The sequence below is a fragment of the Oreochromis aureus genome, linkage group 18 (assembly GCF_013358895.1).
Source record: "Oreochromis aureus strain Israel breed Guangdong linkage group 18, ZZ_aureus, whole genome shotgun sequence".
NCBI lineage: Eukaryota > Metazoa > Chordata > Actinopteri > Cichliformes > Cichlidae > Oreochromis > Oreochromis aureus.
In genome coordinates this window covers 3534550-3553973 of record NC_052959.1, presented here as the reverse complement: position 1 = coordinate 3553973, position 19424 = coordinate 3534550, and the positions used below count along the sequence as shown (strand labels likewise).

Here is a 19424-nt window from a genome sequence, read left to right as displayed (position 1 = left end):
TTCTGAGGAAAGCTTAACAGCAGCTAAACTTGTTAACATAGTCTGTATATAAAAGATGGATGAGGCTTCTGGGTCTTAGAAGTGAAATGAACGATGCAGAAGCGCCGTAAACCTGCAGTTTTTCTAATGGCCAGTAGAAGGTGGCTCTTCTGGACTTCCAGTTGTACAGAAGTACAGAAGTCTTTTGTTTCCTTGGCTTCCTGCTTCAGTCACCACTTTCCTGATGACTTGTGAGCTCGGTCTCTAGATTTAAGGCATACTGAGTAAAATATGATTGCTAAAACTTTGACAATGACAAGATGTCAGACAACGAGCGTAAATAATCTCTCGGTTTGACAGTAAGAGGACTTCACTAACTGTTGGGTGAGTCTACAGTCTGTAGTTGAGTTTTATTTAAGATTTTAACACACACTGAAAAAAACGACCATGTTGGATTTACTTAATTCAGTAATGGACATTGGTTGCACACAACTGTTTTGCTTTGGAAGAAACTTAAACAACTTAGTTAAATCAACACAACTTATTCATATTCAATACACCTGTGCATTTTGTGTTGATTAAACATGACTGAAACATGTTTAGATGAAGTAAGTTGAACTCTTGGAATATTTTAATTGTTCACGATTTTGTCATTTTATTCCAAAACTATTCAATAGCTTTTACCCACTTAAATACTACATGTTATCTTCATATTACATAATGTTCAACAAAGTCTAGAGTCTGGTTAACATAAAAATTAAACGGATTTACAACAACTACCATCCTCCTATCTTTATCTGAGTTGCAAGGGGGGCTGGGGCATAACCCTGAAGTGATAAATTTAAGAGGCAGGGTACACCCTGGACAGCTTACCAGTCTGTCACATAGAGACAAACAACTATTTGCATTCATATTCATTGGCAATTTGGAATCACCAATTAACCTAACTCTAATAACTGTATGATTTTTAACTGTGGGAGGAAACCAGAATACCCAGAAAGAAGCAAGTGCAAACTAGCCAGACTGCATTTGAACCCAGGACCTTCTTGCTGTGAGGCAACAGCACTAACCACCACACCACCAATCCAGGATTGACAAAAGTAGGAAAGCTGTGATAAATCACAATAAATAGCGATAGCATAGGCATGGTGTGTGTATAGTTGTCTGCCTCTTATAACTCCAGTGATTTTCCTGCAGTTTGAAATCTCGTGTGATCTTGTGAATTTCATGAGTCCAGCAACTAACCACTAGATTGTATCATGTCATCTCAACAAGAACAAATTAAGTTGTTGAATTTTATACAAATCCTACATGATTTAATTACTTTCACCATAGAAACATGAAATTATCTTGTTCAAATTACAAGTTACGCTTTTGTAAATGTAACAACCACCCAATTTCCTTTTTTCGGTATATATACCAATATATACTTGACTGTGATGGATGCCTTCCTCAAACCATGATCCAAAGCCGTCAAGATGAAATCACATGCAGTGTCGCGAGATTTAACATTGCTATATTATTGACTTACTTCACTCGAACATGATATGAACAATTTAATATACCCTCTCTGCATATCATGTAGTTTCTACACTATATAGTTACACTTAACTTTAAAGCATGAGGCAATTGTGTTGAATACACGCAAGATGCTTACATAAATCCAAGAGATGGCCAGTCCCTTTTTTTCAGTGCACACTAATGTTCAGTTATTGTTCCGTTGTTAACAACTGCCACTAATGATACCATTGGCAGCTCTAAATTTTAGTTTCTTAAGGTAATATGAAATACTCAGAGATGTAAACTACAAGCTAAGATGATTCTGCCTGTGTTTATCCACCACTTAACTTGTTAGTCATTTTGTGTTATCAACATAACACAAAATAACTAATATGAATACAAAATGACTAGACAAGACACATTTAGCTTGTTCACGTTGGTTATATTATCCAGAGGACCTGTAGTGCGTGTTAAAGTGGGAACACGACTGATATAGATATCTGGTGACTCTGAATAACAGAAATCTGTTCTTCAAATATACTAGCTTTTTTTCACTAGACACAAAACATAAACAGATTTCCTTAAAATTTTATTATGTGTAGTTATTTATTTTCTTACAGACAGTTTTCCCAATTCTGCTGGTTCATGCAGTGGCAAAGCATAGGTTCATAGAAAGTTTAAGGAAGTTCCTTTGTTGGAAATATAGTTTCGTTTTCTAAGCGGTGAACGTGTCAGATTTGGTTCCAAATTATCACTGAGATGTGGATTATCTAATAGGTCCATCTTTCTCTTTAAAGCAATTCACATTAAGTAACTTTGTAATAACACACATACAAAAGTAATGAAAAGTGTGATAGCAATCGGGCAAAAAAAGAAAGAAAAATGGGAGACAGCTGAAGAGAAATCTATTCAGAGGGAACCCAGACAGAAAAAGAAAAAAAAAGCTGTGACGTTGTGTCTAGAATGACTCTGCAGTTAGTGCTTCTGTGTGTGTTTCTGTGTGTGCTGCTCTACACTCCAAAAATGGTCGCAGACACAAAGGAACACTGGCTCTCAGAGACACACTCATGCTAGATCCAGTGGGCCAAAGCTTCCCTTTAATGCACACTTGTTAATTATTCACAGTATCCACCATTACAGTGCTACTGGGCCAGAGCCAAAAGTATGCGTCCCTGTTTCCCCTCAGTACGTCTGAAAGAAAACAGCTTTTCAGTCAAAACCAGTGCATGTGCATTCAGGTATACAAAGCAACAATATGTTCTACTTTCGGCACAAAGCAGCCATTTGTGACGTGCAGTTTCAGTCAGTTTTGGTTTTCAGCTGTAGTGCCAGTTTTTATATGTGTATTTCAGGACCACGGACAGATACATATTAGAATTTGTGCTGTTTGTGCAAGAAGCAAAGATCACAGTTCATTTCATTACAGCTTCTCTCAGCTTCAGCTATTTTAATTTTGGATTGCACTCAAGTACCTTTGCGTGTTCCAAATAATACTTATTATACTGTAAGTATAATATACTGCAAGTATACTGTAAGTAAACTGGGTCAAGGTGTTTGAGAGCTCCTCCCAACAGGTGGAGGCTTCCGGTGATGAGGACTTCACCCGTTGCCTACTGGTGGTGGTCAGAGGGCCCGGTGGCGCCAGTGTCCGGCAGCCTCGCCTCTGTCAGTGCGCCCCAGGGTGGCTGTGGCTACAACGTAGCTTGCCATCACCAGTGTGTGAATGTGTGTGTGAATGGGTGGATGACTGGATATGTAAAGCGCTTTGGGGTCCTTAGGGACTAGTAAAGCGCTATATGAATACAGGCCATTTACCATTTACTTGTCTTATTCTGGGTTCTTGGTGCAGCCCCTCAGTTCATCCTCTTCCCTTTGTAAATGGAAAGCTTCAGTTATGCATTAGTTGACTGTGTTGTATATATATGTATATATATATATATATATATATATATATATATATATATATATATATATATTTATATGCACTATATGTTAGAATCCACCACCATAGTAGATCTCATTGAAACCCTATTGTGATTTATTTTGTAATACTTATATAGAATTATAAGTGACAGCTGGTTTTTTTTTTGTTCAACATGGTTTTGTGATTGTCAGTAAAATAACTGTGTAAGTCAGACTTGGAGTTAATGATGTAATGGCCACTGGTGGAGTAAATATTGTATTATTTAGTTAATGCTAGTGTTTCATTGTTAAGATGACAAAATTATTATGTTAAGCTAGTTTTATTTTCGTGCTGCTAAGGGGAATTAATGGATGCAAATCCTCCATTTATTTCACTTAACAGGTTATATTACCCTTTCAGCTTCTTTTATTTTGCAGCACTCGAAGGGGCTAAGAAAGTCTGGCTCTTCGTGTCCCATGTGTTTGTAATAGTGGTGACTTTTCTGTCTTGTATATGTGCTTGTGAGTGTGTTAGTTCAGTCCTGGCGTGTGCCTCAGCTGTTGGGAACATGCATCGATCCTCTAAGACACGTCTGTTGACAGGTTGTGTTGCCAGGGGAACCACAGATGCTGTCATCTTCTACTTGCGTAACCATGGTGATAGTCCCTTCAGCAGTGTGTTGTGTCTGCTTGCTTCACTGTCAAATGATAGGACAAAGACACACACAGCATGTGAAGGCAGGATTTGGGAAGCAGGACCCGTTTGATGGGCAGACATCTGACAGAGCAGAGCTACATACAGACTGTCTGAGGTGCACTGTCTCACTCTCCATGTGGAGCGCTCTAAAAGGACCCAGCAGAGCGCTCTGTATGATAGGGATGTGGTTAACATGTGGATGCTATGGACAATGGGAAACTACAACTAGTGCAAAAGTAAAACAAACAAAAATAAATATATCTCATGTTCAGTGTTACGAAAAACATAAAGCTGTAACAAAGGTTCTTCATATAGAGATACGCTTTGCAAATCTAAAACTAGAAAACTAAAGAAACAGTCATTATATTCTTATATATTCAGTTGAGGATGACAGTGATAATGCTCTTCATTTCCTCAGGTCCAGGGATGATGTCATCAATGATGTCATCAGGAGGACGCCAAGACCTGCCAGGACAGCCTGCCTTCAGCTCTGACTACCTGTCTGGTGAGGGTGAATGGGCTGAAAGTCGTGTAGTAGATAGTAATTTTATCACTCTGCCACCTACAGTCACAGGCGAAAACCTCTGTAAACACTTCGGTGATTCATTTTGGGCTCAGTCATCCAGGGCATTTTCTAAAATCTGGTCATTCAAATTGTCAGAAAGGAGGTTTATGCAGGGTATGCTCATTGGCTAATGACGTGTGATTGACAAATCAAGCTCTCACTAATCACATTGCATCATTCACCCCTTCACATCCGTTCATATAAGCACTTTTTTTCTGTGCTTTTTCTATGTAACTGCTTTTTATCTAACATCCACACACCCTCACACTCCGATGGATACATCAGAGAGCAACTTTGTGGTTAATATCTTGCCCAAGGATATTTGGCATGCTGACTGAAGCAGCCAGGGATCAAACCATCAGCCTACCAATTAATAGATGACCTGCTCTACCATACGTGAATTCAAAATGTAGGCGTTAAAAAGTTTGAAGCTAACAGAAGACTTCAGCAGTTGACCTATGTACCAAAGTTACTGATTTATACCATAAAATGAGGTTACTGTACCTCCAATGTAGCTCATTCAGGATTTGTTGCTTGTTAAAATGCAAAGAGGAATGTTTTTCCTTTAGAAGAAAAGCTGAAATCTCTAGTTGGTTAACCTGCAGCCACTTTACTGAGCAAATACTTTGCATTTTCCAATCTTCTGTGGTGTGGGGATTATAAAGTAAATATGCAACACAATTTATTATCATGCATCAATTGCACAGGAATCATGGACAAAGGAAACAGTGAGGAAAAAAAAACATCCATTTTGAAAGTATCCTGTCAAAAACCATTACTGCGTGGTGTTTGAGGCTTTTGTACATTTTTTGTTGCATATATATCTTTGTATTCAGTTTTGTTACTCCATGCACCAAAATAAAATGCAGGTATATTCAGATGCTGATTTTATTTGCATTGGTTGACATTTGTTCTGCCCATTTGTTTGTTTATGTTCTTTCCCACTGCTTTATTTCTTCCTGCTCCTCGTCGTCTTCTTCTTTTTTCCACTCCTCTGTTCATTTTGCTTCTCTCTTTGACTCTCGGTCCCCACTGTCCTTTCTCCATTTGCCAATTTTCTTTGCCTCTGTTTGTCCGTCTCTTTCTCTTGGTCAGGTCCTATGCGTGGGATGACAGATCAGTGGAGCCTGAACAAGACAAAGGACAGCAGCAAGCCTGACTCATTTCTAGGTCCATTTTACTTTTTCACCTTCTGTGCCATGAATACCTTTAACTGCAAACTAAGTAGCAGGTCACCGTATTTTCTCTCTTCTTGCTTTGAATCTAAATAAAATAAAAAGACTAAAGAATCTGGTGCAGATTATTTACTTTATTGTGGGTGTTTTGAAATAAAGATGGGGTTAAAATTGCACATACATGGTCAAAATCCTGCATATAGCATATCCAATATTTGTTTAAATATGCGTTAGCAAGTTGTACTGTCACCAGGCACTTTTAGTAGCAATCACAAGCTGTAAAGGTGTTTGGCAGAATTATAATTGGATAATGAAACACTTTTCTATTTTCAGCGTTGAAAAGGCTATTTCAAAATGTCCTTTGGCGTTTCATCCACTACACCACTGGCTTCTGTGTATTTGACTCAAGGTTATACTGAAGAATTCTGGGAGTCTGCCTCATTCACAATTACATCCACCCTGTTCTGAGTATTTATGCCACTGGTACAAAACAGCCCTGAACATGATGCTACCACTACCATGCTCCAACAGCTGGGATAATATTCTTGGGGTTGAAAGCTTTATTATTTTACCTCTCATCCGAGAAACCTCTGCAGTTCTTCAGTTCAGAATTTAAGTCTTTTTTTTTCAATAATAGAAACGTGCCGAGTTTACACACACAGTCAACACAGTTCATACAGTTTCTGCCTCTCTGTCAGTGCAACACAGCAGCCTACAAACCTATTGAAGAGATGTGGGCAGCTAATCTCCGAGCAGACAAACCACTGAGACACTGAATTAATTACATGTGACAGACAAAGTGTTAATTGGAGTCTCTGCAGTCATTTGACAAAACTAAGTACACCCCAAGAGGGAGAATCTTTTTCACACTCTTCTTTACAACATCGCTTCAGCTCATTGTGCTTTGCTGGGATTTGCTTATGCACAGCTCTCTTAAGTTTCTTTCTCACTATTTCAGTCAGGTTGACGTTTCGACTGGGTATTTGCATCACCTTCATTCTTTTCCATTTCACCGTTGTGTTGTTGCTAGTGTGCTTGGGGTCCTTGTCCTATGCATGACCTAATTTCAGCTCTTGGACATGTGGCCTCACATTTGACTATAATGTACATTTTTATAGAGAGGAGTTCTTAGTTGACTCAATGACTGCAAGGTAAAACAAGGCTAAATCATCACCCTTCCAAGACAGTGCTTGACAGTTGGAATGAGGTATTTGTGCTAATATGCCTTGTTTGGTTTTTGCCAAACATGGCAGTCAGCATTCTGCAGTTTGGTCTCTTCTGGTCAAAGGACATTATTTTACAAGTCTTGTGGTTTGTTTAGATATAACGTTACAAACCTAAGCCAAGATGCCATGTTGTTTTTAGAGAGAAGAGATTTTCTCCTGGAAACCCTTCATAACAAGTTATACCTTTTCTAATTGTACTGTTATGATCTTTAACATTTAACATGCTAAGTGAGGCGTTTATAGTTTGAGATGTAGATCTTGGTTTTTGTTGCTTTTGTTGCAGTTTCTCTGAGCACTGAACAGTCAAAACTTGGGGTGAATTTGCTGGGACATCCATCCTGGCATCCATCCTCTTGACCTGCAAATTGCAAAAACTTCTGCTTTTATAGAGGTGGTCACACTTGCTGATGATCAGTTAATTATGTCCACTCGATCAGCAGCATGTGGCTGCTACTTAAACTCTTAATTCCATGTAAGCAGTAATGTTGTACTTAATTTTAAAAGGCCTGTCTTTTGTTAGAAAGACACATCATGAGTATGCTGGAATCTTCTGCACATTGCAGCACTGCAATGGTACATTTTTGTATTTAATTTTATTATGAATAATATTTAAGAACTTCATTATAAAACTGTATAAAACAAATACGGCACACACTAGTGGTCTGATGAATATGCTGTAACAGCCACGAATTGCATCCCTCCCCACCTCCACTGCCCCTGAAATAAATAAATGAGTAGCCTCCGTTAGCATGATCATTGCTGCTAGCTAAAAAGCTATACCTGTATGATTCATTTCTTGATAGTGAATTATTGAATATGTCCATGATCAAGACACATTGTGGCAAATGTAAAGGAAATATATAATCTCGACGTAGTAAGTACTTAAGTTATTAAATAATATGTTGATATTTTTTGTATTATAGAATATTTCACTTTGTTTATTCATGTATTTTCTTTTTTAGAAATGTTACTATTTTAGTGGCAGTTACTTTCAGTTGGGGAGCAAATTTCTACACACAAGGTTGTTCGGTGCAGTAACAGTAACATTCGCATACTGTTGCTGTAGGATCTCGTATAGCCTGATGGCTTAATCTACATCAGTATTTAACTTCTCTCCCAGCTGCATGTGGTATGAGTATATAAAGTTTACAACGTTCAAACAGACAGCTTCCTGTTGGTGATGTAGCTCTGTGCTGTTTCTCTCCATCAGGCTTTTCTCAACCTGGGATTGGAGGGACCATGGGGTCCAGCATGCCACCCTTCCAGACCAGTATGAGCTCTACTCTTGGCCAGACTGGAATGAGTCCAGCTATGGAAACCCAGAAAAGTTCAAGCCATTTTGGTGTGGAAAGCAAAACCATCAGTAACACCAGTGGGAGCAGTCCCTTTAAAAGCAGTGATCCATTTTCTTCCGGTGGCACGGGAATCCATTCCATGGATCACTCTGCAGGTATCACACTGGAGCTTGGTTGCATGTAATACTGCATTCTGGGGCAGCAGGAGGAGGGGGGAGTGAAGGACCAGTGAATCAAAATTTTAATACTGATTCACTTTAATATCGATAATATATAAAGGACTCATAAACTTTCCCAGACCAAATGGGTTTGGTTGCATTTCTAACACAGCTATAGCAACAAGTGGAGCTGCAGCTCAAACTTAAAAGTCTAAATCAATGAACATAGCTCACATTTAATTTAATAAAAGCTGAGATGTTATGCTATTCTTGCTTTAATACTACTGAAGAGACACAAAGGCAGAGCAGGAGGGAACAGTGGTGACAGGAGAAGTAACACCCTGATCACACAGGGCATGCTTTCAGCAGCAGAGGGCAGTCTTTTCTAGTTTTCACTGTCACTGGAACAATCCCAGCTCTGCTGTTTTGTTGCTGGTGACCTTATTGCTTTACACTCTGTGCACCTGGCTACTGTCCTTATCATCAATTGACAAACTGGATCAACAGAAAAATGAAACAATGACCATTTTAAATAATATAGCTGCACACAGTGTTCATTAGTTCCTGCAGTGAAGAGAAAATAGTAGCCTAACGTAGATTTAGTACACCACATGACATTTCTAGTTGTCTTTATTATGAATTTTTAATGTTTATCATAATCAGTAGCAACTGGGTATCAACTAAATTTGTTGTTGCCAGGTAACAGAAACACAAACACAGAGCAGTGCATCAGTTTTCTTGCACATGTAACTGTACTACATTTTAGAAACTAGAATAGAAACATGCATATTCTCCTGCAAATGCTTTTATATGTCTTCATTATGTTGTCATCTACATCTAACTCTAGATTCAGCCAGAAATCAAACCCTGCTGTCAAGAGTCAAATTAAAATGGCCTGCAAAAAAACAACAACTAAAGGGCTCTAAAGCCCACACTTGAACTCTTACACTGACTTTCTAAGTTTCCATTTTAGGCAGAACTTATTAAACATTTAGTAATATTTTTATTCATTAGCCTTTCTGTACTCTGCTTGTTGGTGTACTAAAAATAGCCCTGCTAGCTTAAAGCCAGCTAGCAGTTATGTAACAGCTTCTATTGAGTTAAGTCCCTGTCTCTCAGCAGATCTGATGCATCAGTGAAACAGATGAATATATACTAGATACTTTCAAAATTGCTCTTCTAAAACCAAAGGTGTGTATGTTAAATTCTTCTCAAGTGAGGACAACAAACATATGTCCAGAAAACTAAAGAACATCAGAATGTGCATTATGTCAATACCTGATAAAAATCTGAAGCTGTGAGCTAGCTAGCTTTATTTGGCTATTGATGAAGCTTTCTCCTACTGGCTGAAAATTGGTGGTTGGTCCCTCTCCTTTTACATCAGTGTTTCCCAACCACTGTGCCGCGAGAAATGATTGGGTGTGCCGTGGAAGATTATCTGGTTCTACCTGATTAGGACTCTTAAGCCACACCACCAAACAAAAGTGTCACAAAAAGCATTTTGATAATTTTTCCCCGTGCACCAGGTGTAGTTTAATGGGCTCAGTTTGTACCCAGTATACCTTTTATACTTTCTTCTGACAACTACTCATGCTAGGGCCTTCATCTGGGTCAGAATTTTCTCCAGGACTCAGGTCAGATTGACTACTTTATCTTTTCAAATATTTATCTATTGCTGTTACAAGCTGCATGGTCTCACAGCATGACTATTATGTAAGTTCTTCTTCGCCTTCTTCAGTTTTACTGGCAACCCATTTAATTAGAGCAGGTAGTTGTACTGCCCTCTAGTGGAATAGAATGTAATCGTTCTGCCCATTACTCATGCTGGTGGCTTAGAGTACTAATCAGGTGGAATCAGATAATCTTCCACGGCACACCTGATAATTTCTCATGGCACACCTATGTGCCGCGGCACAGTGGTTGGGAAACACTGCTCTAAACGGCCCAGGTGAAGGCCCTAGCATGAGCAGTGGTCACAAGAAAGCAAAAAAGGTGTACCGGGGACAAACCAAGCCAATTCCGCTATACCTGGCACACGGGGAAAAATTATCAATATGCTTTTTGTGACATTTTTGTTTGGTGGTGTGCCGTGTGATATTTTTAATGTGAAATATGTGCCGTGGCTCCAAAAGGTTGGGAAACACGGTTTTACATAACCAAGGTGAAGAAAAGCTGAGAAAAATGCTTCCAGTCAATTAATCAATCAGTCAATCAATCAATTTGAGAAATAAATAGAAACACACTGAAAACCTGGAATTTTCTCTTATTTAGGATCTTTGTTTTTTATTCAGGCTTGACTGTGCAAAAAAAACCTTATTTAAATTACAGCATTTCAAAATAGTCTGTGCCAATGTGTGCTAAAAATGATATTATTTTTATTCATTTTCAAGGTTTGTTTTTTTTCCTTGTTGTAAAGGCAAGAAAACAGGTGGTTGTGTTCTTATCCGGTGCCCCAGCAGTTAATAGTGTAAAAGTGAAACATCAGGTGCCAGCAACACCCAAAACCAAAACTAGGTCTTTGTCCCCTCACTCAGAACTCACCTGCTGTCCCTCAATTTCTCTCAACAGTTGTACACGCAGTAAAAGAAAGCAAATGTGATAAAAGTGCAGACTTTCAGGTTTAATTTAAGAGTTTAACAAGATAAATTTCATTAAGTGTTGGGATGAGATTCCATGACAGGATTAAACAGCTAGAACATCTGTAGTTGATTTCAAGTGTTTAACTTATTTGGTAGCTTTTCACTGGAACTGCAAATATGTGGTACAATGATATACTGATGCAAGTGAGGAAAGGCCATCGTCAGACTAAAAAATCCAAATAAACCTGTCAGAGAGATAAAAGAAGCTAGCAAACATTTTCAGAGTGGCTAAATCAACAGTCTGCTGCAAAAGAAAAGATTTCCTCAAGGCAACGAAATAAGATATTCTTCTAGACTTTCATCCAGGTGTTAAAAACATATATAGAAAATGGGGGCCTGTGTATTGTAGAATTCCTAATGTAATTCATCTGTAATTCCTAAACAATTACTGCAATCCTTTTGTAAAACCCTTGAATAAAAGTCTACACTTTAGTCACATTTTGACTGAATTATTTAAAACCCACTGTTGTGGTGTCCAGAGGCAAAGACGCACTGTAACTAATTGTAAGTACTAAGTGAGAAAGCAGTAATGTCATTCCACTGACGCTGAAATCATAATTTGCTATCGACAGAATTGCCAGAAACATCTTAAAAGTTTGTTTTTTGATTGTCCCACATTATCTTTAAGCTTAAGTGAGCATGAATAACTCATCCCTGTCGGCAGGCAGAAAACAGAAACCCAGATTTGGCGTGATGGCGAGTCATGCCCCTCCACTTCCTCCTGTCTCACATCACTGGGTATCTAATGAAGCAACAATAAAAGAGCAAAAAAACAAAAACATGTTACTTAAAGTTACTTTTTTTCACAGGGGGATTAAATTGGATCTGTCTAGGCATAGGCGCGATTTAGGGAATTGCATTCATGGAAGTGTCATCGCTGAGGTGCTTTATAAGTATGAAAAATAGTCATTTATAACACAAATTCTGTGTTTTTTTAATTTGTGTCTACAACTCAGTGTGGGGATATTTCTGCAGGATACTGATGACACATTTTCTAAACATGCTTCTGTTCTTCTGCGTTTACTCTTCTGTGTTTAAGGCTTGCAGTCCACTGTGCTCCTGCTCTGTCTGCGGTAAACCATAAGTAGAATTTGGCAAATTACGGCTCATACTGTGTTTTTGCATGGGTCACGTGTTCAAAGCAGCCCATGCACCAACCTTAATGTATTTCATGGCGGTTTGCCAGAGTCCAGATTAAGAAGTACTCCCATTAAATATGTTATCCTATTAAATATAGATGATAATATCCCTGGTCTTGTCTTCCCTTAGTGTTGTTTATAGCAGGGCAAGCATCAGGTCGTGGAGAGAAAATAGCCAAGTCAATCAATTAAAACATGCGGGGAAAGGTGCCATATTTAGAGAGGATTGCACCTTTTTCTGGATTTCCATTAATAAGCAGTGATGTAAGACTGCAGATAGGATGATGAAAACTAGAAAGAATAATAATATTTTAGGCTGGAAGAAGAGCCGATGAGCAGTCATAGACTATTTTACAGTTTGCCTGTTTCTGTCTGTTCATCTTTCTGTTTCTTGTTCTCTCTGAGCTGATGACGTGCTTGTCAGTAATAATTGAGAAATATGGATTCAGAGGAAAAAGCCAGAGCCAACTGCGATGCCTTCATTCCTCAAATAAAAGAAGATAGTGGGAACAGACAAATAAGAAGATAATTTCAGTGCAGACTGAACATTTTTGTCTGCCATTTGATCGTTTTGTGATTCTGCAGTGCGTTCCTAATGCTTAATGTGATTTGAGCGCGTTTGAATGTGCACTTAGTAGATACGCATGTTTTAATTTTGTTCTTGCATGCTAGATCCTGTGTTAACTGTGCTTGGTATATTTGTCTGTTTAAGTTGCTTCAAGGTTGTGTTGCTCTCACAGTGTGCTTATTTTTCTGTGGCGTGTGTGCGTCCTCCCTCTAAGAGCAACTTTGTATCCTGGATGGTGATGATGGTGATGTTTAAATATTGAGAATTATGCATATTTCTGCAATAGGACACTTGCATCACACATTTACTGGTTGACTGGCAGTTCCTTTCAGACTTCACTGGCAATTTGGAAAACAGAAATCTACACCAAACTATATGACCAACTTTCAGTTTTGACTTCGTGTCATTTTACTTTATAGTTATTATCATAAAAGAGTAATAACTAAAAACAACATTACCCCACATGCACACAAATGTAGACTTCCAATCACAGTCTAACTTGGTCCTAAAAGGTTCCCTCAAACGTTGTTGTTAGTGAAATTTTAGTTAACAGTATATCCAGTCAAATCCAGGCAGCTGGGACACCAAGCAAATATATCTAATGTCTGGTGTAAAACAGCATCTATAAAACTTTTTATGCACGTATGATCTATTATAGTCTTTACAGAACAATAGACAAAACAACAGGTGAGTAAAGCAAATACAGGTTGAATGTATTTATAAAAGCAGGCACCATCACATACAACTCACTGCAATAAATTGTTGAAAATGTTGTGCCTAAAAGGAGCCTAAGAGCAGTCAGACTATGGTTACTATCACTGGAAACCAACCCAGCAAAACAAACTTCACTTCATGATTTTATGTGCATTTCCTGGTTGGCATGTTGCATACCACACTAGTACACAAGGCGGGAATTTATTGCTTATTACAGCATATAGCCACGTGTGTTTTCCAAGTGCATTGCTAATGAATCTTCTATAGTACCAGCTTAGGTGTTTCTCCTGTCCAACCAGATCATGTGATGTCACTAAAAATGATCTGTCTTCATCTGGTTGTTATTTTACAGTGTATGTACACCACACTAAAAATATTTTAGCAGGTAATACATTTAAACTAGTAAGATTTTAAAATAAGTTATGTTCCACAAAAATGTCTGTTCTTTGTTTTTTGGGGCATGAGTCAAGGCTCCAGGTGACAGTAATAACAGACGTTTATTATTTACAGTATTTGTTAAGAAATGAGAGTAAGTACAGTTCAGTAAGATAAACTCATAGAAGCCATTTATCTCTACAAATAAACAAAGTTAACATTAGTAGGAAATTAGTCCAGCTTTGCTCAATTAATATGCATAATTGAACTTATTAACAGGATGCCAAGAATTAAAAGCTAATACTGAATGTCAGAGATGTCTCTAACTTGCATTGCAGAGATATCTACTGAAGTTAACTCTCACTAGGTAGTCCTCATCCATATACTCATGTGATACCTTTTTGGTACCCAAAGATGGCCTAAAGAGTAGGCTGCCCTCAGTGCAACTTGAAAGGACCAAGAAGTAGCACTGCCTAAATGTGGTATTTTTCTTTTGTTGAGTCTGTAGCTATTATCAAACCTGAACTTCGAACAATTTTAGTTAGCTATGTTGGCGTAGTTTTCACACACGTCCTTTCTCACATGTGGCACACATCAGGGAAAACTCTGGATGCAAACTACTCTAATTACTTTGGTTTAGACAAAAAAAAAATACCTGAATCATATTGAAGGACAGGTAGTCAGTGCAACAGTAAGGACAGTGAGGGCTTAAGCTCTTGTAATGCACCCACTAAAGAGCACTATTAACAAGACAGCTTGCTGGTTAGAGTTTGTTTTTAGCCTAAAATTGTGTAGCTTCTTTAACATATCGTCAACCACAATGGTTGTTAAATCATTTTGATTGTATAGCAACGTCTGGCAATGGTAGACATAACAGACTGGGGGCTTTGATTAAGTTAAGAAATGTCAGCCTGGAAAGCACAACTTAGGATATCAAGCACCACTGAGTGCTCTTGTGAAACCACAGAAACCCTTTCTAAGGTAAGATACATATCTTGCACAAGTTAACCCAACTGCGTGAGAGGGGGAAAAATGTCTGCTTTAGCTTATTTCATAAAAACTCATATTTCAACATGAATTTAGAGTAATCCTATAATCTTCCCTACATCAAATTACTTTCACTGTCATAGATTCAAGAGTTATTTACCAAAATAGCTTCTACACCCAGTTAAATCAGATTTAAACCTGAAATAACAAGTACAGCTATAGTAACCATAATCTGATGGCTTTTTATCAGGTGTTTCTCTGACACAGTATGTGATTGGTTCCTCCTCTTATAAAACCCTCCCCCTCGGCAGCTCCCATCCTCTCTCCCAGCGGCTCAGTGGATGACAGCAGTGCTACGTCCTCCAACTCTGAACCCCTCAGCCCTGACAGAGCAGGGCCGGGGGACGAAGCCGGCAAGCAGCAGCAGCGGCGACGGAAGAAGAAGAGGAAGGGCCGTGATGAGGTCTACGACTTCTTGGATAGCCAGGAGAATAACATCAGCAGGATGCAGGATAAAGGCAGAAGGGAGGTGGAGGAGGACGAAGATGAGGAGGAGAACTGGGAGTGGGAGATCAGAGAGAGTGGAGGAGGGGGTAGGGTAAAAGGCAGAAAGACTAAGAGTCGGGCAAGACTTCCAGAGGAGTGGGGAGCTCCACAGCAGCCTGTCTCTCCCACACCAGCTACAGTTGCCCCTAAGTGGGCTGCAGGTGCTGACATTGGCTCTAGTGACCCCAAAGCTCCAAACTCCATCCCCAGCCCCACTCTACCCTCTGCCCCTGAACAGTTACCCACAAGTTTTACCAACTGTTCCCATGTTGGCCAAGTATCAGATTTGTCTTCGCGCTCCTACGAGCCTATGTGTTTAGACGACTTTTCTGTGTCTGTTAAAAATGGGCAAAAGCCCAATGAAGAGAAAATATCAGCCAAACCTGAAAACCATATTAGCACAGCTGCTAGTACAGTCACCAGGAATAGTTTAGCTGGGGATGTCAGCGGTAGCCTAGCACTAATGACAGGGGACAACCTAAGCCCTGTCTCCCAGACCTTCTCTTTCCTTGATTCAGTTCTCCAGACCCCACCGGGTTCCACTCCCGACTCCCAGACAACCACCCCCATCACCAACACAGCCTCCCTTGCTCCTGCTTCCCTCACAAAGTCAACCCCAGTAGAAACCACCGTCCCTGCTTCACAAGCCGCTTCTGATTTCAACCCTTTCAAGAGCACTTCAGACCTTCCCCCTACTGTGTCCATCAGTCCATCACCTTTAACTTCAGCAGAAACATACCCTTCAGCAGCCATAGCTGGATCGGCCCTCAACGTCGATGCCAAGCCTTTCGTCCCCTCAGCCACACTAATGTCCTGCACAGCCACCCCCAGTAATTCGGAGGCCACTCCTGTTGTTAAAACAGCAGCAGTGGCCTCCACGGGAACCGCCAGTCCTGCATCCTCTACCACTTCAGCAACACCTCTTAATTCCTCAGCTGCTTCCTGTAAGAAAGAAGCCACCCCGGCATCGTCATCACCAGACACTCCCCCAAAATGCGTACCAGTGTCCCTTAGCTCAGCCACACCCCCTCCTCCCATCACCCAAGCAGTCCCTCCCTCTCTCCCTGCACACTCAGACCACCAGGAGTCCTCGTCGCCACAGCTCCCCCCATTGGAAGGTTGGTGAACTACAGGGAAGATTATGAATAACATGGAGCTAATTTAAAGAAAAGTGATTGTAGGCTAGGATAGCAAGGAGTAGTGATGTTTGTCTTCCTGTATGCATGGCTCTTTGCCTGCTTGGTGCTCGATCCTGTTCCCTGCGAATCCGAAATAACCAGGGCCCGACAGATATATCCAGAACAGCTTCTGTTTTAATCAGCTTTTAAGATATTTACCTTTACAACAGATAAACATCTGCTCTTTGTTACTACTGCAAATATAATCTGGAAAATATTGCAGACAGAAACTCATTTGTGTCCAAATATATTAATATCCTATGCTGCCAGCATGACTATGGGACACAAATGTACTGTGCTGGTCGGGCCCTACAAACCTGCCTGGGTAAACTGTCTGATTGGATTTTCCTCTGCCTGCCTCTGTGTATCTGTTACTGTGATCATAACAATTTGATAATACTTGACCTGAGGCTGATAGCTGCTGCCATCTATGCTTGCTCCACTGTCTACTGTTTCATGTGATTGTCAGCTGCTATGTAACCTCCCACTATCTCCTTTTTGTCTGTAAAAACACACATAACCTGGGTCGCTGCATGGAAAAGCCAGTTTGCCGATGCCTTTCAGATTCAGTCAGTAATTTTGTAGACTTTAATCATCAGCATAGAGGCAAATTAGTGTATGTAGAAGAGGCAAGGTGTGACTGTGACCATAGACGTCATATAAAAGATGGACAGGATGTAGCCACTGTGATGCCATTCATTCATTTGCAAAGTTTAGTGGAGTGTTTTTGCTGTCGCCATCTTGTCTTTTTGATGCCAAACTGTGAAACTAAGCAGGACTGCACAGTCATAGGATTGCAATGTGTCAGTCAAAATCAGGCTGGAACTAAAGCATAACCTGTTATCCTTGTTATCTGAACTAATAGTGACTCATCAGAAAAATGTCAGCTGAGGTCACAGAGCGAGGGAGCCCTTAGACTTCTGTACTTCCTTTAGACACCGGGAGTTACCACCTCCTGAGTATCAGAAAGCACCTGATTTTTCAGATGCAAAGGCTATGCCCGTCTTTTATACACAGTCTATGGTTGTATACAAGAAAACTGGAAAATGTGTTACAAATTCAGCTTTCATTTATTTATTAGGTCGATAAGGCACAAAACCCAGTTTTTTATTTTTTCACCTCTAAAGTTTTCTTCTCACGGTGATTTTCAAATGCTATAATTCTATTGCAGGTGTTTATTATAAACTATATATAACTTGTTATATGTTAAAGATGCATTACTCCATTCAGCTATTTTCTAAATTCTCTACAATGTAGTATTTGCCCCAAAATGAACCAAAAATCCTCAAATTTCTACTACTTTGAGCCACAGGATGTGACCTTCATCATAAACTTACCCATGTGTCACCTGTGAGTGACCATATTTTCATATTAAAGTCAAGTATTGGTCTCTGAACCATGTTCATGTCCCTCATTGTTAGAGTAAATCTTATAACAAGGGACTTGAATTTATTCTTTATATTTCATTGGCCAAGAATTAGGGGATCTAAAAATAGATCAAATGGTGGCCCTCACAGCAGCAATGTGCTCCGATGTGATCAACTCAAGAAAATACCAGCAAAGAGGAAAATGCTGTAAAACACATAACAGAAGTTGGATAAAACACAAGTGAAACAGAAAAAAACGGCACAAAAAAACCAACATAAAAACACAACAGAAGTGTTTTTGGGGAGACAACAATGTGGACGCAACAGTTACAAAATTCACAAGCTAACAGTAAACTACTAATAGCAAACACATATGTGCAGTTTTATGTGAATCGTATGATAAAAACACACAGAGTCCTCTGTTTCTCTCATGCATGTCTCAGTGCAGTCCTTCACATGTTTTGGTTTCTGTCACATTCATATCTTAACATTTCTCTGCTCTTGTTTTGTGAGATTTTTTTCTAGTTCCACTCTGTTTTATTCAACTTCTGTTGTGTTTTGTGTGCTTTTGTAGTATTTTTCTATTTACTGGTATTTTCTTAAGTTGCAGTCTGTTTGACCTCTCAGGACCACCAATCTTAAACATAGATCCAAGTTAATTTGTAGGTACGGAGGAATTTATATTTTTGCTCAGGTCATACTTCAGATTACAATCTTTGTTTTTGCATTATTATCCTGATTAGAAGTAACCTTCATGTAACAGGATTTTCCCCTGTTGTTATTACAACAGACAGGCATATTCATCCAAATCTAACCAATCACCAGCCACATAGTAACCTGCAGTTTACTGTCCAGTGCCTGGTAAGGCCTGCCTCCTGTAACCTGAGAAAACCCCCGATAGCACCTCATTCTAGTACTCCTTCCTCTTACTTAAAATGCCTGCATTCTAGCCTGATCACTCTGTTGCTACAGACTACATCTCGTACCCTCCTAATGAAGATTTACTTTCTACTGTAATTCCCTGTGCTTCGCTTTAGCCCCCACCTTAAACCTCCCTGACACTCCTGGTGAAATATGTGTTTAATGCGCTTTAGATAAAAGGTTTTGTCAAGTAGCTAGAATTGCGTCTGTCTCTTCCACACAGATCTTGGCCTGAGCGAAAGTTTTCAGGTACATGACTCAATACTCGAGTCTTATTTTAGCGAGAGAGGTCTTAAAGCAGAGGGATTTTTAGAGCTGACGTTGGAGAATTGTGTATAAGACAATGAAGTTAATTCTAAAGCAAGTAAACTTTATTTTTTTCTCTCTCCCTTCCCATTTTTTCTTTTTCATAATGCCACCAACAATGTAACCTCGTTCCACAGGTAAGAACATGTTTCCCTTTTCACTTTTTCTTCTTTCTGACTCGAGGAAG

At 39.4% G+C, this 19424-nt stretch overlaps 1 protein-coding gene across 1 annotated transcript in view; it reads left to right on the top strand.

Annotated features, from left to right (window-relative positions):
• The window catches only part of map4l (microtubule associated protein 4 like), a 111069-nt gene that overhangs the window by 30681 nt on the left and 60964 nt on the right, over positions 1-19424 (top strand). Inside the window, exons 3-6 of the mRNA XM_039602702.1 lie at positions 4497-4583; positions 5739-5813; positions 8255-8494; positions 15231-16583. Coding sequence (XP_039458636.1) covers positions 4497-4583; positions 5739-5813; positions 8255-8494; positions 15231-16583 — 1755 coding nt within the window. The remainder of the gene's footprint in view (positions 1-4496; positions 4584-5738; positions 5814-8254; positions 8495-15230; positions 16584-19424) is intronic.